Source organism: Daphnia pulicaria, chromosome 4 (assembly GCF_021234035.1).
Source record: "Daphnia pulicaria isolate SC F1-1A chromosome 4, SC_F0-13Bv2, whole genome shotgun sequence".
Classification (NCBI taxonomy): domain Eukaryota; kingdom Metazoa; phylum Arthropoda; class Branchiopoda; order Diplostraca; family Daphniidae; genus Daphnia; species Daphnia pulicaria.
Genome location: NC_060916.1, coordinates 1,718,327 through 1,745,650, shown reverse-complemented (window position 1 = coordinate 1,745,650; position 27,324 = coordinate 1,718,327). Strand labels below are relative to the sequence as shown.

Below are 27,324 nucleotides of genomic sequence, written 5' to 3'. Positions count from 1 at the left end.
AAGTAAAAATGCCATTTTCTTCGCAAAACGTTGAGTCATTAACCTTGAAACCAAACACACATCAAACAAGCTTTATTGTCTTTGTAATAACTAAACTACTGCTAATTGAATCAAGATAAGAGTTAACAACACCTTGTCCAGAATCATGTATAATCAAAACCCGAAATCATTTCTATTACATTATTTCGTGCTATAGAACCACTCAATACGCTCTAAGAAGCACTCAACTGATGGAGAAGGCAATACTATCCAGTTTGAAAGAAGATCAGTTAGAAATATGTGATAAGCAGCATATAATGCATATAGGATAATGGAACAATTTAAAAAATCAAAGAAAACGGAATATCATCCAGGCCGGCAGCGCCGGCAGCGCGAAAGTCGAGTAGGCCTATCATCTGCCATATTGGACTTGGGAGTGGTCACAGCGGCGATTAGCTAGTCATGTAGGTGTCAATCCATTTCCTGAAAAACGCCACGCTCGCGTAGACGCTGGGTGCGATCGGGTTCGCTATACAGCCTTTTTGGGAAAGAGATCAAACATAACTATAATATGCTTTTATTTAGCGTGTAATCAAATCAGCAAGTGGCACATACTCAATCCAAAGCTGGTGACGCCGACTTGTGTCCACGTCGAAGTCGCACCAGTTACCGTTCGGACGACCAATGGACCACCGCTGTCACCCTACATAAATCAATACAGAGATATCAAATAGTATAGTAGGCTACGCATACAGTAATAATTATACGATTTACTGTGCGCTTCGACTAGAAATGACTTCACTATACTTACTTGGCACACGTCCTTTCCAGCGGCACCTGCGCATATGTGCTGTATGAAGATGCGAAGTGGATTGGGAAGTAAGGAACCATAAAACTCGCTGCATTTGGCATTACTAGTGATCTGCACTGTAGCTTGCTGGAGTTCATTGGGTTGATTTCCACCTAGAGGTAAAAGGAAACGATTGGCAGTTATGAACCGATTTCAAATATTTGGCGACGTATAGAAACTCCTTTCACAGTAAGAATCGCCGCTTCATTTCTATATGTGAAAATCTGTTTTTATATTTACCAGGAAAATTCAATATTCCCCACCCAATAATGGCTGCATTTTTATCGACAAATTGATCGGCGGCGGTACTCGCTGGTGGCAAGCAAACGGGTGAAATGGCAGCCGAGTAATTAATGGGTGGGTCCATAGTCAAGACGGCGACGTCGTTTACCTATGCACAGTAGTACAAACAAATGAAGAGATAGCGAGAATGAGTTATTTGAATGTGGCAAGTTTTTTATAGGATGAACAAGGCGAAAAATTAATTATTAATTCTTAATTCGACTTATGGTCGTCTATTACACGTGTTGAGTCGTCTACAACTGACTCAATAACACGTTTGTCTTATTTTTTGCCAAGTTTTACTAAATTAATTTCCAATTAGAAAATTAGGCTATAACTATTAACTATAATCAAATTAATGAATAAAGCAAGCAAAGAAAAGGCTGGCAATACTCACTGCTGTCTTTGTATTAAAATCTTTGTGGTAAACAACGCGAGTGATTCTTCTGGTTTGCTGGGCATCATTTTTCAAATCATTGCCGTTTCCCTGGGTGTGCATGCCAAGACTCACAGTCATTGTCGAAATCTCGAACTCCGATAATCTAAAAACAATTGCAGCGAATAAAATTGTTTCTATAACCATTCTGTTGTAATAGCCTTCTCGTATTAAAATATTATAGGCCTAGTATATACTTGTCTACGCAATGAGCCGCTGTCAGGATTCTCGTCGTCGAAATGATGGATCCTCCGCAAAACGCAGTACTCATTCCGGCTATCCTCAGACCTACCTGGAATATGAATTCATTTAACAATAAACAATCCAAAAATCGTGGCTCTTCCGTACGTTAAATTTTCATTTACAAACGGCCAAGAATTCGGGATAGCTTGGGATCCACCGACAATGCTGACTGTTGGGGTAGTACGTTGAGGTGGTGAAGCAGGACCGACACCACAGGCAATTTTCTGCTGCCTAGAATCAGGTGAAGTTGCTGCAAAATCTTTGACATCAGCAGAGACACTGCTGATGGTCGGCTTATTGTAGAGTGGATACGGCCAGAACGGAAGATTTGGGTATGGCAGATAATAGAGACCGGTGTACGGATTAGCCGGAATCGGTCCAGGATACCCGAAATTGCTTCTTGCAAAACGAGCCGATGGTATTTGTTCTGCCAAGTCGCTGGCCACCATGTCAGAAACTACCCATTATAGCATGATATGAGCGTTATTCGATCGTTTTAATTCAGTCGGAAATATTAAAAACCAACGAAAGTTTTCCTTAGTGAACAACATGATCAACTCTTGCAACTAAATTATTGGACAAAGAAACAGAGAGTTTCCACTGCTGTTGGATTCAACCAAAGTATCAAGTAAGAAATGAAAGACTTTTTGACAAAAACGGAACACAATTTGTGTATACGAAAATTAAATTAGAAAATGAATTGGTCGAACCTTCAATGACGACGGCATCGCTCGTTCGATAAATGCGGCTGCTGCTGACCGGACAGATGGAGAACAGGAGAAGATGAAGAGCAGCAAAGGAGAAAACTGCTAATTGCGGTAGTCGGGCCATCATTCTATATCTTCCTGCGATTGAATTTGCGCAATCATCAAATCATTCTTAAAAAGTTATCACATCTTTCTGAAAATTCTATTATTATTGATGGCTGTTTACCTTTGGTTCGGGCTCTGTGTTCTTGAAGCTAGTGCAAATAATACCTTGACTTACAGTATATCAGTTGCTGATTCAGCTTTCCTCCTCGTTTAGCGTCGTTTAGCTCCAAGTGCTGTTGAGGTGCGTCTGAGTTTTCTTCTCGTTTTTCGCTCTCTTTTTATTGCGAACTTTGCGATAACGCCCTTCGTTCCTAAATTTAAAAAATGGGCGCTGCTGGGTCCGCTGCTGGTGTCCGCCTTATCGATATATTTCGCACTTTGTTAGGCTAATTTGCGTGTGGCAGCTGAAATGTTTGTTGTTATCTTTTTTTAAAATGCAAGAACCGGTTGAATTTAAATTTTAAATATTAACTTGTTAATAAAAAAAAAACTTAATTTGTATTCCAAAGGCTATCATTTGCGACCCCAGGCAACCCACGTCGCTCAAACGTATGTTTAAACTGAAGTAAAAAAATTTGCAGTCTCCCCATCGTACGAATAAAATCATCAAATCAAACCGCACGTCAATTCATCGTTAAAAAATTCAGCGCCACATTCAAACGGAATGTCGCTCGTTTTATTCACGAGGAAACCTTTCCCTTTCATACAAAAAAAAATGTGTGTGATCCGGAAGATCTGGCTGCTATCGGGGACCGTGAGGTCCCAATGCGAAAAATGCGATACAGTCAAATTCACGCCAAGCGCGGAACACTTGGCGTGGAAGGTGTAAAAATTGATGTCAATATTTCGGAATTAGTTCGGCTAAAAACACGCGCTATAAGCAAATGGCAGGCTGCCATGGAATCCGCAGGGGGTTTATATACGTTTAATAATAATGTTTCTCCCAATATTCGCTAGGACCTCGTTATATGCGGTAGGAACAACAGATTTTTGAAGAGATATCTCAAGGTAAACCTTTCATCAGATTTTAGTTGTTATTTGCTGTATTTTTGCCATGATTGATGCGCTTGTGATGAATGCGTTCTTATTGGCTTAACCTTGGTTGTTGGTCTGACTGTCTGACTATAGTCTCATCTGACTGAAATTGTTACTCTTTTTTTTTCTTATTCCTCCAATTTCTACCCCAGAAACCAGAAATTGGTTGAGTTAATTGCTCCGTAAAATTTAATTTAAAGTTTCCCAATGGCTAATGGCCTACAGCGCTGGTTACCCTTGTGCTTTACACCGACCTAAACAAACACGAAAGTTGTTAACAAGGAGGGGAGATTTGGCCGATCCGCAATCACTCAACCTTGCTCAACCATCAGTCATCCCAACTGATCTTCAACTCTAAACGGGGACAACAGGGGGACATCCAAATGATTAGACGTCGAAAGCAGAGCGCAATAAATACTCACTAATATCTTCATGTTCAAAGGCTGTTAAATACATACGCAGGGCGATCAGTGACTCTCCTAATCCATCTGTGCGTCGCCAGTTGTCTCCCAAATTCCCCCTTGACACTTTAAATCTAAAGTAATTGTGCAAACATTATGAATTACAATTTTTCGACCTATAAATGTGATGCTGATCTTTTACTGTCTTTTACGTATATTCGGGCCTATGCAATTTAGGGATTCTCGTCGGAGAAATGAGTCAGACCTTATATATCGTTATATAATATATTCTGGGGACTTCCTGTATACCCACCTCTGGAATCTTAAGTCAATGGCAAGAAAGTTTAAACAATCATCGTCGTTGCGTTCAATATTGGCATGTTACGTTTCCATCAAGCTTATCTGATACAAACGGTCAAGATTTCGGAATCGCATCGGTTTATCATGAATCTTATACAATTGCTGTTGGATTGCACATTTATGAAGGGGAGACATTTACCCTTAACCTTGACGTTTTGAATGAAAAGAAAAACCATTTCACACAAACACATTTCAATTCGAAAATAAATGGTCAAACCTTCCATGAGGACGGCATCTTTGCTTCGATAAATGCGGCTGCTGACTAGAAAAGAGGAGAAAATATGAACGGCAGAAAAGAAAAAAAGACTATACTAGAAATACGGGAGTCGGGCCTTTTCATCTTTATGCCGCTTTATGCGGAAGGATTCCGCCTCTTTTTGTTCCAGACAAAACGGAGGAACGGAGTAAATAGGAAAATAAAGAAGCAAAGTAGCAAACCAAAATGCCGATCATTTTCACCGCAGGATGTTGGGGAAAGTCACCTTGAAACCAAAGTTCAAAAGCGCATCAAACAGGCTTTTTTGGCCATGTAACTAATTTACTACTTTAATCAGCAGAATATTAAAGCCCGAAATTATTTTTATGATGGGGTTTGATTATTTCAAGCTTGAACCACTTAAGACCCAGTACACTATCTATATTGACTATATTCAAATATTCAATCAACGAAGTTTTCAATATTTCCCCTTCGGCTTGTCGTCACACATAATGACATATTAAATTTGCATGTCGTTTATTCAGAATCAAAAATTCGACGCTAGTCATTTTTTCATGCAAGCGCGAAAAGTTCAACCGATAAAACAAGGTAGAATATTATTTAAAAAAATTAATTCAAAGGGAAAAGATTAATAATGGATGAAAGATAATAGCATGTAGAATGGAAGAAAAAAAAACAGAAAGTATAATATAGAACTGGTTGGCACGAGAGTGAAATTGCTCACGGGAAATTTTTGCGTCCGTTAACTGCTGCTCGGAATCCTTAGCGTGGGCTTTTAGACACCGCACAGCTATGTTGTGTGCTCGGTTGTGTGTTATATTTGGACTTGAAGTGGTTGCAGGGTCTTAAGATGGCGATTAGTTCCTCATGTAGGTATTAATCCAGTTCCTGTAAAGTGCCACACTTGCGTAGACGCTGGGTTTAGCCGATAACGCAGGACAGCCTTTAATATAGGTAACAGATGAAACACAAATAAAGATGTTGTTTAATAAGGGTGGGGGGGACATTTGGCTTAAAACCTATGCTGGCACACAAGCAGGCACATTAAATTAGCAAGTGGTACATACTGTTTCCATAGCTGGTGACGCCGACCTGGGTCCATTCAGTAGGTCCAGTTTGGACGACCAATGGGCCACCGCTGTCACCCTACACAACATATACAGAAGTACATATATTACAGTCATTACAGAAGAGATCAAATAGTTCATTGGTTCATACAATTTAGAGCGTTCGTACGTTTAACTGATGTACATTTTTAGAATGTCACAGAACTATACTCACTTGGCATGTGTCCTTTCCATCAGCACTTGCGCAAATGTGCTGGTTGAAAACGGGATTGGGAGACGTACTCCAAACCTTGGTGCATTTTTCTTTGCTAATGATCTTGACGGTAGCTTGCTGAAGGATGGGATTGAATGGGAACACGCCTGGAGGGACTTTACAGTAATGAAGCGATTTAAAATATTTGACAACATGAGGGCTCCTTTCACTTGGAATAACCGTTTCATTTCTATGTGAAAATCTGTTTTATATTTACCAATTTTCATATTTTTTCCCCACCCAATAATGGCTGCATCTTTATCGACGAATTGATCAGCGGCGTTATTGAATGGCGGCAAGCAAACGGGTGAAATGGCCTTTGAGTATCTGATGGGTGGGTCGATCGTCAAGATGGCAATGTCGTTTACCTATACACACCGTAGTACAAACAAATGATGGAAAGATAGCGAGAATCAGTTGGCAGGTTTTTTTTAAGCGAACAAGGCGAACAATTAATTCTAAATATCACTTAAGGTCGTCTACACGTGTTTAGGCTATACAACTGACTCAACCCGCACGTTTGTCTTATTTTTGCCAAGTACTACTTAGGATAATTAATTTCAAATTAGAAAATTTGAATATAACTATAATCAAATACACGAATATTAGCAATCAAAGAAAAGACCGGCAATACTTATTACCAAAGTATGTCTATTATAATCTATGTGGTAGACAACGCGAGTGACCCTCCTAATCTGCTTTGCGTCGTTTGCTGTTTGGTTGTGCATGCCAAGACTCACAGTCATTCTCGAAATGGCGAACGCTGATAAACTAAAATAATTGCAATCAGAAATGAATTTTAAAAAATCATTATTGAACCACATAGATTGGACCTGTATCAAAATGAATTGTCTTACTCGTCCACGCAATGGGCCTCTGTCAGGATTCTCGTCGTGGAAATGATGGATCCTCCGCAATTCACAATATTAAACGGCATATCAAAAATCCTCAGACCCACCTGGAGTATGAATTCATTCAACAATAAACAATTCGTCAATAATCGTTCCGTCGTAGGCCTATACGTTCAATTATGATAAACTTACGATAAACGGCCAAGAATTCTTTTTGGCATCGGATCCACCGATTATGCCAACCGTTGGCGTTTTACGTTGAGGCAGTGAAGAAGGACCGACACCACAGGGAATATTCTGCTGCCTGGAATCAGCGGAAGTTGCTGTATTAACATCATCGCCATCAGAGAAGCTGCTGACCGGCTGGTAGAGAGGGTACGGCCAGAATGGAAAGTTTGGCTGCTGATGGTAATACAAGCCAGTGTACGGATTAACTGATGCATACGCCATCGGGATCAGTGGAGGATTTCCAGAATTTCGATTCGCCAAGGTGCTGGGTCTCACATCGTCAACTTCATGGAATTGGTAGATGGACAAAAGATGCTATAAGCATTACTCAATACTCATAAATAAACGGTCGGGAAGGAACCTTCGATGACGACGGCATCACTCGTTTGATAAATGCGGCTGCTGACCGGGCAGATGGAGAATAGGAGAAGATGAACGGCAGCCCAGGAGAAAAGGGCAAAATGTTGGAGTCGGGCCATTGTCATTGATATACGATACAGTCTGAATTTTATGTCAATTAGATTAAGTTAGCATCAAAAGCTTGATTAATAAGAAAATAAATGCTGTAAAACGACTACGACGCTTATCGAATTTCAGAATTTCAATGTAATATAGAATACTGATGGCTAAAATTTAGTACTTACCGCGATGATCCTGAACTCAGTTCAAATTATTACCTGGACGTTGTTGAAGTAGCCAATATACTTGTCCCTCAGCTCCAAAGTGCTCTTGAGATGCGTCTGACTTTCCTTGTCTTGTCGCACTCCTTCTATTGCGAACGTCGGGAAAACGCCCTTAAAATTAGCATCGTAAAAAATGTATCTAAAAGAAATTTAAAAAAAAAAAACGCATGTGCTCCATGGCCACCATATTGGTAATCGATGTTAAAACCATATAAAGTTTTAACAGCGTTTGAGATACATTCGCTGTACTAGTTCGGGACATCGCGAACTGCTAAACCGGTTCACTCTGGCTCGGACGCGCTTAGCAAATGATGAGGCTGCAATATAATGACTTGTTATATTCAAATAGCAGGTTCAGTGAACAGCTGGACATGGAAAAAAACAATTATCAAAAAATCTGTTTTGAATTATTTATTATAGGATTTTAATACGTTTAAGGTAAGGTGAAAAACACGCTTATACGCAACTCAAGGAACATTGGCGAGCGAGAATTCAATTGACCTTCAAAAATCAAGTTTCGATATTATAACAAGTCTGATGTGTATTTTACAAAGTTGATGGCAACGATTCCATGTTTCATTATCCCTTTCGAATACATGCTTAGTTTATGTTTATGCATGCATAAATTATTGCTTCCGTCGAACAGAATAAAGATAATATATATTATTAACTCGATAATATATATCGATAATATATATCGATAATATATATTATATTATATAACTCGTACTCGCTGCATATTTCGTCGCTTCATCAGAAATGTACGTTTTTTCCTGAATAATAAATAATAACCTCGATACTTATTCAGCCGGAGGGTATTTGAATATATTGATTGAAACGCAAGAGCAGACGAGTTCTTTATTCAAAACGTCTGGAATTGTCAACATTTTTGGTATAATAACTTTTGGCTATAGCCCTATATTATAATTTATTTTTGTTTGTATAAGACATTTAAGAATCATCTAACTCTAATATATTTACCAAATATTTTCATCGCTTTCGCCTTATATTTGACGTCCGCACCTTAGCCGAAGCATGAATGGAATATTGTAGTGGAACCCACGGGAGCCAATACGAAAATTCAGCTTCGTTTGCGCTTAATTGAAACCTGGGTGACAGCTAACCTATATTATAGGCACAGGTATTTACATATACGTCGGTGAAAAGAATGAAGCAAAGCCACATGCCATATACATATTCTCTGCAGGGTTGCGTATAAATAACCTGAGCCCCGAAATCGCATCAAACAAGCTCCTTTGATTGCCCGGTTAACTATATACCGCTATTTGAATAAAACGAAGAGTAAATCTCTCTTTGCCCATAATCCTAAGATGTAATGTATATTTAATCAAACCCGCAATCATTTCTGTTAAATTATTTTACGGTAATTGTACCATTCAACACACTATAAGAAACCTGCTGCGACTGATTGAGAAGTATCTATTTTGAAATACCCAATTTGAAAGAAGATAAGATTAGAAATATACATCTTATAAGTACCATAATGGAATCGATGGAATATTAAACAAACACAAAACACGAAACAGGATATCGTATGTGAATGGCGTCAGCGCGGAAGTGAGTGTCGTCGTCATATTGGACTCAATAAATTGGAGTGGTTCATACAGCACGCGGCGATTAGCTGTTTATGTAGGTGTCAATCCATTCCCTGAAAAATGTCACATTAGCGAAGGCGCTGGGTTGATTCGACGTCGCTGAACAGCAGCCTTCATATAGCAAATAAAACAAACATAAATCACCATGTTATTGAAATGTGGGGGGAAATGTGTGGCTTAGAAACTACGTTGGCACATCAAATTGGCAAGTGGTTATTATACATACTTTTTCTAAAGCTGGTGACGCAGACCTGGGTCCATGCAGTCGAACCATATCTCGTTTGGACTTTGGACGACCAATGGGAAACCGCTGTCACCCTTGAAAAATAATACACAAGTACATCAGGGATAATATAATAGATCAAGTGGTCCACAACAATTGGCATCAAGGTATAATTGTACATTTATACAAAAATGGTTTCATTCTACTTACTTGGCACACGCCCTTTTCATCAGCCCCTGCGCAGATGTGCTGGTTTAAGATTGGCACGACTGAATCCCATACTCTTCTACACCTTGCTCTATTAATAGTCTTGACGGTAGCTTGCTGAAGTACATTGGGTTGAGATCCATCTATAATATCGAGTGGATTTGCAGTTATATAAACCCATTACAAATATTCGGCGATGTATAAGCAGCTTATATTATTTCACAGTTAGAATCACCGATCGCCGCTTCATTTCTATGTGAAAATCTGTTTTATATATTTACCAGATATTTACCAGAATTCAATAAACCCCACCCAATAATGGCTGCATTTTTGGCATATTGATCGGAGTCGGGTTTGCTGGCTGGTGCGGCAAGCAAACGGGTGAAATGCTGGCCTTTGAGTAATTGATGGGTGGGTCCATCGTCAAGATGGCGACGTCGTTCACCTACACCGTCAAAAATCGAATATAAAAAATGCGCAACGCGCAAGGATTCAATTGTTTGAGATTTGGCAACTCTATTATATTAGCCTACAAAGAAAATAAGTCGGAAACATCAGACTCGCAATTTATTACTCACCATTGTTCCCATATTAAAATCTATATGTGGTACACAACGCGAGTGACCCTTCTGGTCGCTTCTGGTTTGCTGGGCATCATCTCTCAAAGTATTGCCGTCTCCCTGGGAGTGTATGCCAAGACTCACTTTCAATCCTAAAATATCTAACGTTGATAATCTAAAATAACAACAATCAGAAGAGAAGGAAAATCATTCAAGAAGTCAAAAGTCAAGTATTCAAAAAATTTACTCGTTCACGCATCAATGGGCCGCCGTAAAGATTCACAGACGAGAACGACAGAAGAAACAGCCGAGAGTTTCAACTAAATACGGTTGGATTCAACGTTTGGTATCAATTCATATACGAAATTATGCTTTGATCCTACACAAGAAGGAAGTAGGCCTATGGTCAAACATGAATTTTTGAAAAAACACAAAAAAAAAAACACAAGGAAAACTATTTCATATGAAAATTAAATTAAAGAATAATGAATTGGTCGAACCTTCGATGACGACGGCATCGTTCGTTCGATAAATGCGGCCATTGACTGGGCTAATGGAGAAAAGGAGAAGACGATGAACGGCAGCAAAGGCGAGCAAAGGAGAAAACCGTCAAATGTTGGAATCGGGCCATTTTCATTTGTATGCGATACAACAGTCTGAATCTTTTCTCTATTATAAGTTATATAACAGCAATAAGTCATCAGAAGCACGGTTGATAAGAAAATAAATGCTTCGACTTTTATCGAATTCCAGAATTTGAATGTAGGATACTGATGTTTAATATTTAATACTTACCATGATGATCCTGAAGGTTAGTTCAAATATACCTTGACGTATTATATATAAGTATAGCCAATAATTTTCCCTCAGCTTCCAAGTGCTCTTGAGATGCGTCTGAGTTTCCTTCTCTTGTCGCACTCCTTCTATTGCGAACGTCGGGAAAATGCCCTTAAAATTATAGCATCTAAAAAAATGGATCTAAAATTCTAAATGAGATAAAAAAAGAAAAAAAAAATCGCACGTGCCCCATGACCACCATATTGGTAATTGATGTTAAAACCATATTAGGTTTTGACAGTTTGAGATATTCCTCCGCTGTATACTGTTCGGGACCTCGAACTGCTAAACCGGTTCACCATGCAAGCCACAATTGCATTATATTTTTGGGTGTGGCTGGGACGCGCTTGGAATAATGACTTGTTATTCAAACGGCAGGTTCAGTGAACAGATGGACGTGGAAAAAAACAAATATCCGCAAATATCAAAAAATTTGTTTTGAATGATTTATTATATGATTTTAATACGTTTGAGGTAAGGTGAAAAACACGCGCTTATAGGCAACTCAAGGAACATTGGCAAGCGAGAATTCAATTGACCTTGAAAAATCAAGTTTCGATAGAACAAGTCAGTGTATTTTATAAAGTTTATGGCAATAACGATTCCATGTTTCATATTCCCTTTCGAATAATGCTTAGTTATTTATACATGCATAAATTATATTGTTTCCGTCGAACATAGAATCAAGATAGCGTGCAAGATAGAATACTCTTAGCTACTCGCCGCATATTTCGTCGTTTCATCGCAGAAATTTAAGTTTTTTCCTGAATAATAAATAAAAACCTCTATTACTTATTCTGCCGGAGGGTAGTTATTTGAATGAATTGATTGTAACGCAAGAGCAGACGAGTTCTTTATTCAAAACGTCTGGGATTGTTAACATTTTCGGTAATAACTTTTGGCTGTATATCATAATATTTTTGTTTGTAAAACATTTAAGTCAGCTAATTAATTTTTACCAAATATATTTCATCGCTCTCTGGCCTATAAGCCTATTTGACGGCCGTATCTTCGTCGACGCATTGATCGGTGCTGCTGTTGGAAGCGAGCGGAAGCCAGCACACCCGCCAATACGAAAATTCAACTTCGTTTGCGCTTATATAATTGAAACCTGAGTGACTGCTAACCTATAGAGGTATACGCACGTTAATTCATGACGGCCACCTGTCTATTCGATCCATCTGCGAGTCTGATGCGATGAGTGCTATAAAATGCCCGAAGCAGAAAATGTCGGTTACAACTAAGTTTGCGACCGTCAATCAAATGGTTCCAGGAGCGCCATTCAATATAGCGAATAATGGGACCGAACCGCAGTAATCAGTACTTGTTATGCCGGAACATTTCAGCTGCCAGCCTTTATACGTTTTCGTATTTCTGTGTTATTTGTCGGTGGAAAGAATGAAGTAAGGCCAAATGCCATATTCTCGATTCTCCTCAGGGCGTTGAGTATAAATAAAAACTGAACCCCGAAATCGCATCAAACAAGCTCGTTTGATTGCCCTTGTAACTATATACTATACCGCTATTTGAATAAAACGAAGAGAGTAAATCTCTCTTTGCCCATAATCCTATGATATACTGTATATTTAATCAAACCCGGAATCATTTTCTGTTTAATTATTTTACGGTAATTGTACCAGTCAACGCACTATCATAAGAAACATGCAACTGATCGAGACATTTCTATTTTGAAATATCTAATTTGAAAGAAGATTGGAAAAAACAAAACAAACCAAAAACACAAAACAGGATATCGTATGTCGTATCGTAGCCTAATAGGCGCCAGAGCGGAAGTGAGTGTTGTCTTTATAAATTGGACTGCGGCGTCTAGCTATTCATGTAGGTGTCAATCCATCCCCTGAAAAATGTCACACTAGCGAAGACGCTGGGTAGGGTCGAGCTTGCTGGACATCCTTTATAGAAACATAAATCTCCATGTTATTGAAATGAAGGGGGAAATGTGTGGCTTAATAGAAACTACGTTGATGGCACATCAAATTGGCAAGTGGTTATTATACAATATACATACTATTTCCAAAGCTGGTGATGCCGACAAGGGTCCATGCATTAGAACCAGCTACAGCTTGGACGACCAATGGGCCACCGCTGTCACCCTTAAAAAATAATACAGATGTACAGGGATAAATATAGTGATGTAGATCAAGTGGTCGATAACAATTAGCATCACTGTTGGATCGTCTACATTTACAAAAAAAAAAAAAAAAAAAATATGAATTCACTACTTACTTGGCACACGTCTTTATCAGCTCCTGCGCAGATGTGCTGGTTTAAGATTGACACGGCCGATTCCCATGCTCTTTTACACCTTGCTCTATTAGTAATCTTGACGGTAGCTTGTTGAAGGGCATTGGGTTGAGATCCATCTAGAGTGGTTTTGCAGTTAAAAAATCCATTAAACATGTTTGGCGACACGTAGAAACTAGCTCCTCTTTCACAGATAGAATTGCCGCTGCATTTCTATATGCTGTGAAAATTTGTTTTTTAAAATATTTACCAGGATTCAATAGTCCCCACCCAAGAATGGCTGCATTTTGATTGAAATATTGATTGGCGGTGGTATTGACTGGTGGCAAGCAAACGGGTGAAATGCATGGCCTTCGAGTAATTGATGGGTGGGTCAAAAAAGCTGTTATATAAGAACTGGTTTGAATTAAATAAACGATATTAGATATGGGGACAAACAGAATACTGACTTCAAATTTCTTTAGATTGGGTTATTTAGGCCTATAGGCCTAGTTGTCAAAATAGTGTGCAAAGTAAAACAGCAAAACAAAAGCAAGCAGATTTTTTAATTGAATTTTGAGTTTGCAAACATGTCGTTTATTCAGAATAAGAAATTGGACGCTAGTTATTATGTTTTTGATACAAGCGGCCATCATAAATTCGACTAATGAAGAAGGCAATTAATAATATCCATATTTAAAGAAGATATAAGATTAGCAATATGTGAAAAAGATAATATTATTTTAATGGATAAGAAAACAGAAAATCATAAAAGGCCGGCAGCGGCCGGCAGCACGAAAGTGAATGTCGTAGGCCTATATCTGTCATACTGGTTTTGAGAGTGGTTATATATGCGGTGTTTAGCTATTCATGTAGGTATTAATCCAGTTCCTGAAAAATGTCACATTCGCGTAGACGCTGGGTATAGTCGAGTTCTCATAGCATCCTTCATATATAGAAATGAGATGAAACATAACACGTAATAATCATGCTTAACAAGAAGAAATTTATGGCCTATGACTTACAAACTAGGTTGCAAATTAATTTATCAAGTGGTATACATATACCGCCATAGCTGGTGACTCCGACCTGGGTCCATGCAGTAGAATCAGCGTTCGTTTGGATGACCATCGGGCCACCACTGTCACCCTACAAAACAATAGACATATATACGTAGGTTCCGAGATAACATGTTCAATAGTTGATTGCAATTGGTACTACGTTGAACTGTACAAATATTTATAGTCTAATAAATGACTTTATAAAGTCACGTAGGTAGTATACTACTTACGGGGCATGTAGGCCTATCTTTTCCGTCAGAACCTGCGCAGATGTGTTGGTTAAAGATAGTAAAAGGAGATAGAGAAAATGCCCAAATATTGTTGCATTTTGCTTTGCTACTGATCTGGACGGTAGCTTGCTTAAGAACAGTCGCAATAACAGTCGGTAGTTGTCCAACTATAGAAATCAAAAGATTGGATTGGATTCGCTGCAGTTTTAAACCGATTGAAAGTGTGTGCGCTTTAGAAGAATTATAAGTAAGCAGATTATAGCGGATAACATAGTTTCTTATTTCAGTTAGAATTTCTGCTTCGTTTGCATCTTCCATGTGGAATTTGTCATCTGTTTTATATTTACCAGAAAACTCTCGTCCCCATCCAATGACGACTGCATCTTGATTGACAAATTGATCGGCGGCGTTATTGAATGGTGGCAAGCAAACGGGTGAAATGGCAGCCGAGTAATTAATGGGTGGGTCCATCGTCAAGACGGCAACGTCATTTTGCTATACACCGAACAGAAATGAAATAAAATTACACGACTCAAATAAGATTCAATGGTTTGAAAATTGTTCGTTTTACTCAAGATTAATATAACATAATATATTAATATTATATAATATAATAATAAATAGCACATTCAAATAATGAGATGCGTATAGTCTAATACTCTAATGCTCACATTTGTCTTCCTATTATAATCTGTGTGGTAAACAACGCGAGTGACCCTCCTCGTCTGCTGTGCGTCGTTTGCTGTTTGGTTGTGCATGCCAAGATTCACAATCAATGTCGAAATTTGGAACGCTGATAATCTAAAATATTGCAATCAGCAATGAATTGAAATCATTCAACCAAATAGATTGGACCTGTATCAAAATGAATTGTCTCACCTATCCACGCAATGGGCCGCTGTCAGGATTCTCGTCGGCGAAATGATGGATCCTCCGCAAGACACAGTACTACTTCCGGCACTCCTCAGACCCACCTGGAAAATATAAAAATTCACCAACAAACAATTCATAATTTGTCGCTCTGTTCTGCATGAAGTTTTCGTAAACTCACGATAAACGGCCAAGAATTCGAGTCGGCAATGGATCCACCGAATATGCCAACAACTGGGCTAGTACGTTTAGGTGGTGAGGGTGGTCCATTACCACAGGCAATAGTCTGCTGCCGAGACGGGGGCGGGGAATTGGCCGTAACATCATCGACATTCGAGACGCTGCTGGCCGGCTGGTAGATATGAGCATACGGTCAGAACGGAAAATTTGGCTGCTGCTAGTAAGAGAGACCAGTGTACGGATTGACTGCATACATCATCGGGATCGGCGCAGGATTGCCGAAATTTCGATTTGCGAAGGTGCTGGGTCACATCGTCAACTGCATCAAATAATTGTTAATTGACAAAGGATGCTTAACGTTGTTACATATCTCTTAAATTGTAGAAAATAAAGGGTCACACCTTCGATGACGACGGCATCGTTCGTTCGATAAATGCGGCCGCTGACTGGGCAGATGGAGAACAAGAGAAGATGAACAGCAGCAGCAAAGGAGAAAATTGCTAAATGCGGGAGTCGTGACATTCTCGTCTTCATACAGCAATTTATCTGCACAATCGGTTCATAAATGATTTAAACAAATCAATTGCTGCGTAATGCTTGAATTTGAATTAGCTAGGGCGCATTAATGGAAATTTACCTCGTGATCCTGATTGGAGTGCAAAATATACCTGGAAGGAGCCTATAGTTTTCCTCGTCGCTCAGCTCTCGAGTCTTCTCGAGATGTGTAAGTTGTCTCCTCTTGTCGCACTCTTTTTATTGCGGGATGGCGGACGTTGGAAAAACGCCCTTATACGTTGGGGCGCCACCCCTTATACACGTAACTGGAACCTAAATTGAAAATCCAATAATTGAAAAAAAAAGCGTATACGTGGTTCATGAAATGGCCATGAAAACCAAATCGTAACTGGTTTGAATTAATTGAACCATATTAGGTTTTAGTAATTGCTGTTTGTGATTCTTCTTCCCGGTCGATTCTTCCTGGTACCCCCTATATGGTTTGAGAACTATCCACCTCACTATGAAAACTTAAGAGAGCGAATTCAACTGACCTTCAAAGAATCAAGTTTTGATATAACAAGTATTTATCGAGGCACCACATGCTGACGACAATTAATGATTCAAAAATACACGCCGATGTATCAGAAAATTCCTACCTGATTTTGCATACACCCTTCAAATGTTGCGATAAAATTGACTTTACACAAATCAACATTATTACAGAGATCCTTCCTTTCTCGCTTCGAAAATTGAATTTTTTGCATGCATTATCAGTAATTCTGGATAATTGTTAAGAGCTCATTCGACCATCCAACCGTCCAAGTTTAATAGAATAAAAATGCGCTCACGTTTATTTTCTTTTTAAATAATTGAAACACTTTTGAAATACTGGCCTTATAGAATCATTCTCATGTCTTCTCATGTTTGCCCTTTGATTTACACTTTGTTTTGTACATTTGAGAAGCTAAAAACTTCCAGCAGACATTTTAAATTTGCCCCACCCTATTCGATGGCTTATTGGCCAACGAATTGATCGATTGCACTGGAAGGGGGCAACGGACAGAGATCAGCTGTCCGTAAAAGGGTTGCTTAACCGTCTGCCGCATCGCGTTAAAATAGTTAGTGATGTTAAGAGGTAGAGTTAAGTAAAGAGGGGGGTTTGGGTTAACAAGGAAAAATGCGCACAAATAACAACCCCTTTCTCTTGTGATAGGCTCACACTACCCGCCAATACAGAGTAAAAAGGCGTATATTTGAGCACAAGGTATACAAACTTTCAGCCACGACTGTATTCAAATATTCAATCAACGAAGTTTTCAATATTTCCCCTTCGGCTTGTCGTCACACATAATTAAATATTGAATTTGCATGTCGTTTATTCCGAATAAAAAAATTCGACGCTAGTCATTTTTTCATACATGCGCGAAAAGTTCAACCGATAAAACAAGGTATAATATTATTTTAAAAAATTCAAAGGGAAAAGATTAATAATGGATGAAAGATAATAGCATACGTAGAATATGGAAGAAGAAGGAAAAAACAGAAAGTATAATATAGAACCGGTCGGCACGAGAGTGAAATGACTCAGGTGAATTTTTTGCTTCCGTTAACTGGGAATCATTAGCGTGCTGGGCTTTTAGACACCGCACAGCTATGTTGTGTGCTCGGTTGTTTGTTATATTTTGGACTTGGGGTGGTTGCAGGGTCTTAAGATTGCGATTAGTTCCTCATGTAGGTATTAATCCAGTTCCTGAAAAATGCCACACTTGCGTAGACGCTGGGTTGATTCAACAACGCAGGACAGCCTTTATAGGAAACAGAAAAAATTCAAATATAATGTTGATTAATAAGGGAGGGGGACATTTGGCTTAAAATCTATGCTGGCACATTAAATTAGCAAGTGTTACATACGGTTTCCAAAGCTGGTAACGCCGACCTGTGTCCATGTAGTAGGTCCAGTTTGGACGACCAATGGGCCACCGCTGTCACCCTACACAACAGCATATACAGAAGTACATATATTACAAAAGAGATCAAATGGTTCATACAAATTAGAGCGTTCGTACGTTTAACTGTAGGCCTAATGTACATTTTTAGAATGTCACAGCAGTAGGCTACTCACGTTGCATATGTCTTTTCCATCAGCACCTGCGCAAATGTGCTGGTTGAAGACGGGATCGGGACCCCAAAACTCGTTGCATTTTGCTTTGCTAATGATCTTGACGGTAGCTTGCTGAAGGGCATTGGGTTGAGATCCGCCTAGAATGAAAAGAATGGTTTTTGTAGTTTTGTACCTATATTGTTAAGTATATTTATGCGCTGTAGAAATAAAGAACAACAACGAGGAATCTAATTCCACTTAGAAACGGCTACATTTGTACATTTGTTTTATGTTTACCACTTTGTAAATCACCCCAGCCAATGATGGCCGCATCTTTACCCACGAATTGATCAGCGGCGTTATTGAATGGCGGCAGCAAGCAAAAGGGTGAAATAGCCTTTGAGTAAACGATGGGTGGCTCTATCGTCAAGACGGCAACGTCTTTTACCTATACTCACCATAGTACAAACAAATGATGAAAAAATAGGGAGAATCTATGGAACGCCATAGGGACAAAAAATTAACTGCTATATATAGTAGTATATATACTAGTTCGGGACCTCGAACTGCTAAACCGGTTTATGGCAAGCCAAATGTCCCGGCAGAAACACTTGATTCACAGGACCCGCGATCGCAGTTACTCGATGATACGTTGTACACTTGATGATTGCGGGAACTTGATCAACGGTCGCAAACTTGATCGACGATTTCTGCCGGGCATTGACACTCGCAGATGGGAAACTATCCTCCCAAAATCCCCCCTGGTGGCAAGTTCCAAATTTTTTTTTTCTTTTTATGGATTTCTTTGCGCTTTCTCACACACACACGTCCACCTCACCTTGCACAGTCTACCGGGTATTACGGGCTACGGAAAATAAAGATTTGTATAAAATTATAAATGTATAGGGCTGGTGGACAGAAATATTCCAGATACAAATAAAAAAAACAACACTTTTTGTGTTGTTGTCTTTTTGTGTTCTATCACCAACGGTCACGGTCCGTTCTCTTTCCACCGCTTTTCGGCCAGAGGTTGCCAGAACTTATTTGCATGTGGTAGACTCTGCAAGGTTACTTTGCAACGCCGTTATACCTATACGAACTGTAGAAAGCTATTCCGTTACCTGCCCCTTTTTTAAAAGTTCCAAATGTATTATCGATTTTCAATATGCTAATAACAGACACCTAACCAATTGCGTGAATCAAAATTCTGTATTTTTTTTCAAAATCTGACACCGTAAAAATTCCTTTAAAAAATGTAGGATAAAATACTGGGTCTTGAATATGGTCTGCAAAATATAAAGCAAAAAAGCAACATAAAATTTGTGAGCGCCGATTTTGTTAGGGCCGTCACCTGTTGCGCGTTAGCGCAGCACTTTGCTGTGCGTTTGTGGGTTAATTCCTTTAGAAAAAGAGACTGTGCAGGCATCCGAAGCTGGTCACAAAAAGCATTAGATGGCACAGGTTTTAGACGGTCGAGAGGAGCTATTATATACATCCTTCCTTTTGTCCACACTCTCAGTTTTTTGGGGGTATTCGAGGGTATTCGAACTAGTAGCGTTTTGGTTTTTGCTACTAATAGTATAGGGGGGGGGGGGTATTCTATTAGTAGCATACCTGTTCTAGAATAGGGGTTCGAATATCCCCCGAATACCCCCTATTCCATGCCTATTCTAAGAGTTTTGCTGGTGTAAGTTTAGAAAAAATGTGTGGAGCGTCTGGGTATTGAACTCGGGTCTCCCGCATTCTAATCAGAGCTTCTTCCATGCGGCTGTTCTAACTGTATCAATCTTCTGTATTATCGATAAAGTCATTTATACGTTTTGATACTTTTGGAGTTGGGACTTTGTTGGGACGGATAAATTTTCAATCTGAAAATTAAAAAAAGTGTGCTGGAAGGCAACTCGATACACCGACGCCGTATGTGCAAATGAAACATTCGCCCACCCAGGTATTCTATTCGAATATGGGGTAAGGTATTCGATTCTTCGAATACTGGGGTATTCGAAGAAAAATCGAATCGCATAAGGGTTCTACTATGGGTATTCGAAGCTTTCGAATAGGGTTGAACCTATTCTAGACCTATTCTAAGCAAGGGTATTCGAAGCTGGAATATCCATCGTAGAGGGTTAGAATATCCCCTGAAAACTGAGAGTGCACAGACCTCAAAGCTTTAGAAAAAGAATAGGAGCACGTACGACTACTATTCGTCGATGGCCGAATTCGCACATTTGGCAAAACCTGCTCGACTAGGTTACCACCTTCGGTATTTTGTCAAGATGCGTGAAAATTTCTGTTATGTGTTTTTTTTTAAATTTATTTTGAATATTTCTGTCCTCCCGCCTCGCGTGGGAATTCAATCTAGAGATTTCAATCTGATTCAACAGGACTGGAGCACAGCACGAATGTCGGTCATCAAGTCAATAAATATTAAACTCAACAGCCTCTCGCTCAAGTATCTATGCTAGAATTATTTAGTTGAGCATAATCGTTGTCGTCCAGTTTCACTCGTCCGCTTGCAAATTAATTTGGTATTAAGCCATTTAAAATAGAGATAAAATTACTAGACTTATTCTCCAATTCACGCATCACGTAGCTTAATTAGTAGTACTAATTTCTGTTATGTGTTGCTTTTTTATTTGTATCTGGAATATTTCTGTCCACCAGCCCTATACATTTATAATTTTATACAAATCTTTATTTTCCGTAGCCCGTAATACCCGGTAGACTGTGCAAGGTGAGGTGGACGTGTGTGTGTGAGAAAGCGCAAAGAAATCCATAAAAAGAAAAAAAAAATTTGGAACTTGCCACCAGGGGGGATTTTGGGAGGATAGTTTCCCATCTGCGAGTGTCAATGCCCGGCAGAAATCGTCGATCAAGTTTGCGACCGTTGATCAAGTTCCCGCAATCATCAAGTGTACAACGTATCATCGAGTAACTGCGATCGCGGGTCCTGTGAATCAAGTGTTTCTGCCGGGACATTTGGCTTGCCATAAACCGGTTCACAAAGCCAGCACAATTGCATTATATTGGCATGGCTCGGACGCGCTTGCCAAACGAGGCTGCAATCGGCTGCAATATAATGACTTGTTGTATTCAAATGGCAGGTTCAGTGAACAGTTGGACATGGGAAAAAACAAATATCAAAAAATTTGTTTTGAATGATTTATTATATGATTTTAATACGTTTGAGGTAAGGTGAAAAACACGCGCTTATAGGCAACTCAAGGAACATTGGCAAGCGAGAATTCAATTGACCTTCAAAAATCAAGTTTCGATATTATAACAAGTCTGATGTGTATTTTACAAAGTTGATGGCAAACGATTCATGTTTCATTTTCCCCTTCGAATAATGCTTAGTTTATGCAAGAATAAATTATTGCTTCCGTTGAACAGAATAAAGATAATATATATACTCGTACTGGCCGTATATTTCGTCGCTTCATCAGAAATATATCGGTACGTTTTTTCCTTGGTTTTTTCCTGAATAATATAATAATAACCTCTATTACTTGTTCAGCCGGAGAGTATTTGAATAGGCTAAATTGATTGAAACGCAAGAAACGAGTTCTTTATTCAAAACGCCTGGAATTGTTATAACTATGCACTGCTATTTGAATAAAACGAAGAGTACATCTCTCTTTACCCATAATGTATATTTAATCAAAACCCGCAATTATTTCTGTTTAATTATTTTGCGGTAATTGTACCATTCAACACACCATATAAGAAACATGCTGCAACTAATCGAGAAGTATCTATTTTGAAATATCTAATTTGAAAGAAGATTAGATTAGAAATGCATCTGATAAGTAGCATACTGGCGCATACTGGAATCTAAAACAAAAACACAAAACCAGGATATCGTATAAATGGTGTCAGCACGGAAGTGAGTGTCGTCGTCATATTGGACTCAAAAAATTGGAGTGGTTCATACAGCACGCGGCGTCTAGCTATTTATGTAGGTGTCAATCCAATCCCTGAAAAATGCCACACTAGCGAAGACGCTGGGTTGATTCGCCAACGCTGGACAGTCTTCATAGGAAACAAAAGAAACAGAAATCATGTTATTTAAATGAGAGGGGGAAATGTGATGTGGCTTAGAAACTACGTTGATGGCCCATCTAATAATTGGCAAGTGGTTACATACTTAATCCAAAGCTGGTGATGCCGACTTGGGTCCATGCAGTAGTAGAACCACCTTCACCTTGGACGAGCAATGGGCCACCGCTGTCACCCTTTAAAAATAATACCAAAGTACAAGGATAAATATATAAGTGTAGATCAAGTGGTCCATTACAATTAGCATCACTGTTTAATTGTACATATTTACAAAAATGATTTCACTCTACTTACTTGGCACACGTCCTTATCATCAGCTCCTGCGCAGATGTGTTGGTTTAAGATTGGCACGGCTGAATCCCACGCTCTTCTACACCTTGCTCTATTAATAGTCTTGACGGTAGCTTGCTGAAGGGCATTGGGTTGAGATCCATCTAGAGTGGTTTTGCAGTTATAAACCCATTTAAAATATTTGGCGACGTAGAAACTTATTCTTTCACATTTATAGAATCACCGCGCTTCATTTCTATGTGACAATCTGTTTTTAATATTTACCAGCATTCAATAATCCCCACCCAATAATGGCTGCATTCCGATTGAAATATTGATTGGTGGTGGTATTGACTGGTGGCAAGCAAACGGGTGAAATGGCCTTTGAGTAATTGATGGGTGGGTCTATCGTCAAGATGGCAATGTCGTTTACCTAAATATACACCGTCAAAATAGAACAGCAAATGGATTCAATTCATGTTTGAGTTTTGTCCGCGTTCCTACCAAGATTTGTTAACTCTATTGTACAAAGAAAATAAGTCTGAAACAGACTCGCGATACTCACCAATGTTTCTATATTAAAATCAATGTGGTATACAGCTCGAGTGACCCTTCTGGTTTGCTTGGCATCATTTCTCAAAGTATTGCCGTTTCCCTGGGTGTGCATGCCAAGGCTCACAGTCATTGCCGAAATATATAACGCTGATAATCTAATAAAATAACAAATATCAGAAGAGAATTAAGATCATTCAAGAAGTCAAGTGCATAAATCCGTCCCGTATCCAAATGAATTGTCTCACTTTTCCACGCAATGGGCCGCTGTAAGGATTTTCGTCGGCGAAATGATGGATCCTCCGCAAAACACAGTACTCATTCCTTCTATCCTCAGACCCACCTGGGATATGAATTCAAACAGACAATTTATATCAGTTGTTTTACGTAAAATTTGTATAAACTTACCATAAAAGGCCAGGAATTCTTTTCGGCTTCGGTTCCACCGACAATGCCGACTGTCGGGGTAGTTTGTCGAGGCAGTGAAGCAGGACCGACACCACAGGCAATAGTCTGCTGCCTGGATTCAGGGGAAGTTGCTGTAACATCATCGGCATCAGCAGAGATACTGCTGATGGTCGGCTTATTGTGGAGTGGATACGGCCAGAACGGAAAGTTTGGGTATGACAGGTAATGGAGACCGGTGTACGGATTGACCGGAATCGGTCCAGGATATCCGAAATTGCTACTTGCAAAACGAATCGACGGTTGTTCTGCCAAGTTGCTGGTCATCGTATCAGTAACTGCGCATTTGAGTCATGAAATGAGTGTTATATTCGGTCTTTTTAATTCAGTTGAAAATATTAAAAACCAACGAAATTCTTCCTTAGTGTACAACATGTTGCACGTATAGTATCAACTGTTGCAACTAAATTATCAGACAAAGAAATGGAGACTTTCAACTGCTGTTGGATTCAACAGCAGTCTATCAACATACGTAAGAAAATAACGGAAAACAATTTCATACGAAAATTCGCGAAAATTAAATTAGAAAATGAATTGGTCGAACCTTCAATGACGACGGCATCTTTCGTTCGATAAATGCGGCTGCTGCTGACCGGACAGATGGAGAATAGGAGAAGGTGAACGGCAGCAAAAGAGAAAAGGGTCAAATGTTGGAGTCGGGACATTCTCATCACGATATAACAGCGCAACCTAAATCTTTTATTAATTATCATAATAATAAGTCATCATGTAAATAAAATGTTTCAACGCTCGTTGAATTAAAAAATGGTTTACCTTGGTGATCCTGAAGACAGTGCAAATTATATATATTGACGTAATATAAGTAGTCTGCTTGTCGCCCAGCTCCCACAGCAAGTGCTTTTGAGATGCGTCTGCGTTGTCCTCTCGTTTGTCGCACTCTTTTTATTGCGAACGTCGCGAAAACGCCCTTAAGTATATAACAACAACTAAAAAAAAAGAAGTAATCAAAAAAATTGATAAAATCAGCAAGTTAGATTTTAACAATGTTGAGTTCGGGAGCTCGTATATAAAGTCAAATCGAAACCGGTCGTCAAAGCGAAAATTGCGCATTTAAAATTGGCGTGGCTCTCAGTCGCACGTACTGCATGTTGTTGACTTGTTTCATTGAAATTGAACAGGTTCAGCGAACAGCGCTAGACAGCATGGAAAAAAAACAAATATTTAAAATAAACGTTTTTGAATTTACTTGCAGATGAATTGTTTTGAATATACGTTTGGGGAACAGGTCAGGTATGAATGCAGGTATAGTATTGCGATTGTATATTAATTTGCAGGTTTTCGCTTCTATATATCCATAGCGGAATCAAAGGTGAGACAGACATCAGGAAATCTAATAACAAGCGAGAAACGAGAATTCAATTGGCCTTCGAAAATCAAGTTTCGATAAGAACAATAAGTCAGTGTACTTTACGTAGTTGATGGCAACAGGATCTTCTGTTTTCTTATCTTTGTCCTTCAGTTTATGCACTTCGTTTGTTCATTTGAGAACACAGCTAAACATGGTAAACAATCATTCAACGTATGCAAATTGCAAAATCTTCCGTATACCTTATTTGATAGCTTTACCTTGGCGACGATTCAATTGGTCGCACCGGTATATAAGAGGAAAGCAAACGTATTTGATAGCGATCAGGTACAATGGCCTTTCAAGGCGAAACCTTTTTCTTTTTGTTTGACCATATTAGATGCTTTATTTTCCCTTTCGAATGCTTATAATTTTTTAAGTATCATAAATTATCCATATAATAATGAAGTATATTCTTTCCATCCAGGTGGGAGAATAAAGGTAAACTCAGCTCACTGCATATTTCGTCGCTTTATCAGAAGTAAATATACTTTCCTGAATAGTACCTTTACTTATTTAGCCGCAGCAGGGTATTTGAATAAATTGATTTAAAAAATTAAGACGAATTCACCAAAATGTCTGGAATTGTGAAAATTTTCGGTAATCACTTTTGGCGGTTATAAAATATTTCCATTAACACAGTTTTGCTCATGAGGTGGAGAATATTGCCCTAGCTTCGATTCGCACTGAGTTTGCAATGTACATTTAATGAGAATCAGCTGACAAAATTTACCAAATATTTTTCATCCTTGCACCACCCTATATTTGATTATTTGGTTGTTTCATGAAGTTAAAGGAGTCAAGATTCTTTTCTTTTCTGGTCGAAATGGAAAGATCAGGAAATGTTTGATTACGTAAATTATATTAAGTCTATGCACAAATACTTGTCAAAACTTCTTGTCAATAAGTTCTGGATGCCAGCCAGTAGGCCTACCAGCTTATTCCCATCAATTCAACAAGGACATATGATTAGAGAAGAACTTTAGATTAATTCTCTTTCAATCCATGCATCAAGGCAAAAGCGCACGGGTCTGATTTACTTCTCTAATAATTGATTCCCTTAGAAAAGAAACCAAGTGAGTAACTTTGCCTTATCAAGAAAATGGTGCAGCCAAATTTGTATGCGATTATTCCAGTTTGCTTCTAAATTTTCTGATTGCTAATATGGAAGAACTAACTTTGAAACAAGCTCGGCACTAAAAAAGGTAATGTCAACTAACATGCAAAATAAAATTTAAAAAACTAACAGTACTACAGCAGTAGTACTGAAGAACAAGTTTCCTGGTTTTTCTCTAAAAAAACCATTTTGAATTGAAATCTTGTCAAATGCTGTAGTACTTACTGATGCAAATTAAATCATGAAAAATAACTAACCAACTAAAGTAGAGGTCAACATTCGCTATTCATATTTGAAAATAATCAAAATCCTTATTTCTGAATTCTATTCCTATTCTTAATTTATTGAGCAGAATAGAATCTTAAATTAAGTCGTCTTGATTTTATGAGATAGACGGTTGCTTGCCCGCTGCTGCCGCTATATATATAGCAGAATTGTTCGTCGTCCATGCACAGTATAGGCTACTTATGCTATTATTGTAGAAACTCAAGAATAATTCGTCAGTTCAATTCAACCGCGGAAAATTTTAAAGTTAATTACTTTTAATTTTATTTATTTATTTATTTTATTCAAACCCACCCACCAATACGAAAATTCAGTTTTTGTTTGCGCTTTTTTTTTACTTCAGTTAGTAAGTGACGGCTGATAGCTGACTACATCTACAGGTGCGTACGTAATAATTGCCATGGCATCACAATAAAATTAAAAAATATCCTCGATTCATTTATATTCATCGTCTATCATAACTGTATATGTTCTCCACGGACACCATAATTGCAATAGCTATGCGTGTCTTTTTTTAGACACACCTACTACTAAAGGACACTTTTAAAATGTTGTTGGTGGTTGTTAGCTTGTTTTCAAGGTGCATAAAGTCTTATAAACATTTTCTAAAAATAGTTTAAATTTTTTTAAAATGAAATGTTTGAGGCGCAGATATGAATGCAAGCAGCGGCAAGCAGTGAATCGCGATTTGTTTTTATAGTGTTCCTGTTCCTATCATTTAGCATAAGCTGATGCACAGCTATACAAAGGGGAAAAAAACACGCCAAATTACGTGTTGGCAAAGGAAAGTTAGAGAGCGCGAGAATTCAACTGACCTCCAAAAATTCAAGTCAGAGAAAAGGTTCTTTCCTTTTCTGGGGGAAATAATGGGAGGACAAAAGAAAAT

The 27,324-nt window shown here is 38.7% G+C and overlaps 3 protein-coding genes, 2 long non-coding RNA genes and 1 pseudogene across 9 annotated transcripts in view; 3 read left to right on the top strand and 3 right to left on the bottom strand.

Annotated features, from left to right (window-relative positions):
• Window positions 1-27,324, bottom strand: part of LOC124336054 — a 570,649-nt pseudogene that overhangs the window by 61,193 nt on the left and 482,132 nt on the right.
• Window positions 1-27,324, bottom strand: part of LOC124336181 — a 455,543-nt gene that overhangs the window by 282,407 nt on the left and 145,812 nt on the right. The gene's annotated exons all lie outside the window — the stretch shown is intronic.
• The window catches only part of LOC124336700, a 580,524-nt gene that overhangs the window by 504,814 nt on the left and 48,386 nt on the right, over window positions 1-27,324 (top strand). The window lies entirely within an intron of this gene.
• LOC124336275 (chymotrypsinogen A-like) lies at window positions 303-16,455 on the bottom strand. 5 transcript variants are annotated; one of them, XM_046790020.1, is made up of 10 exons: window positions 11,095-11,266; window positions 7,482-7,521; window positions 2,501-2,609; window positions 1,913-2,247; window positions 1,745-1,839; window positions 1,509-1,653; window positions 1,070-1,220; window positions 791-942; window positions 595-682; window positions 303-517 (listed from the first exon to the last, which is right to left on the bottom strand). In XM_046790020.1, exons 2-10 carry the CDS (start codon window positions 7,497-7,499, stop codon window positions 432-434), a joined length of 1,179 nt encoding a protein of 392 aa, XP_046645976.1. In that variant the 5' UTR covers window positions 7,500-7,521; window positions 11,095-11,266; the 3' UTR covers window positions 303-431. The 5 variants fall into 5 exon arrangements, with proteins under 5 accessions (XP_046645976.1, XP_046645977.1, XP_046645975.1 ...); XM_046790021.1 differs by having other exon boundaries at window positions 11,099-11,266; XM_046790019.1 differs by having other exon boundaries at window positions 7,482-7,532; window positions 11,102-11,263.
• LOC124336588 lies at window positions 1,964-23,876 on the top strand. Its single transcript, XR_006917092.1, has 2 exons — window positions 1,964-2,031; window positions 23,736-23,876. It is a non-coding gene; the product is annotated as an uncharacterized LOC124336588 (long non-coding RNA).
• On the top strand, window positions 14,185-18,036 carry LOC124336589. The gene is made up of 2 exons (XR_006917093.1): window positions 14,185-14,260; window positions 17,959-18,036. It is a non-coding gene; the product is annotated as an uncharacterized LOC124336589 (long non-coding RNA).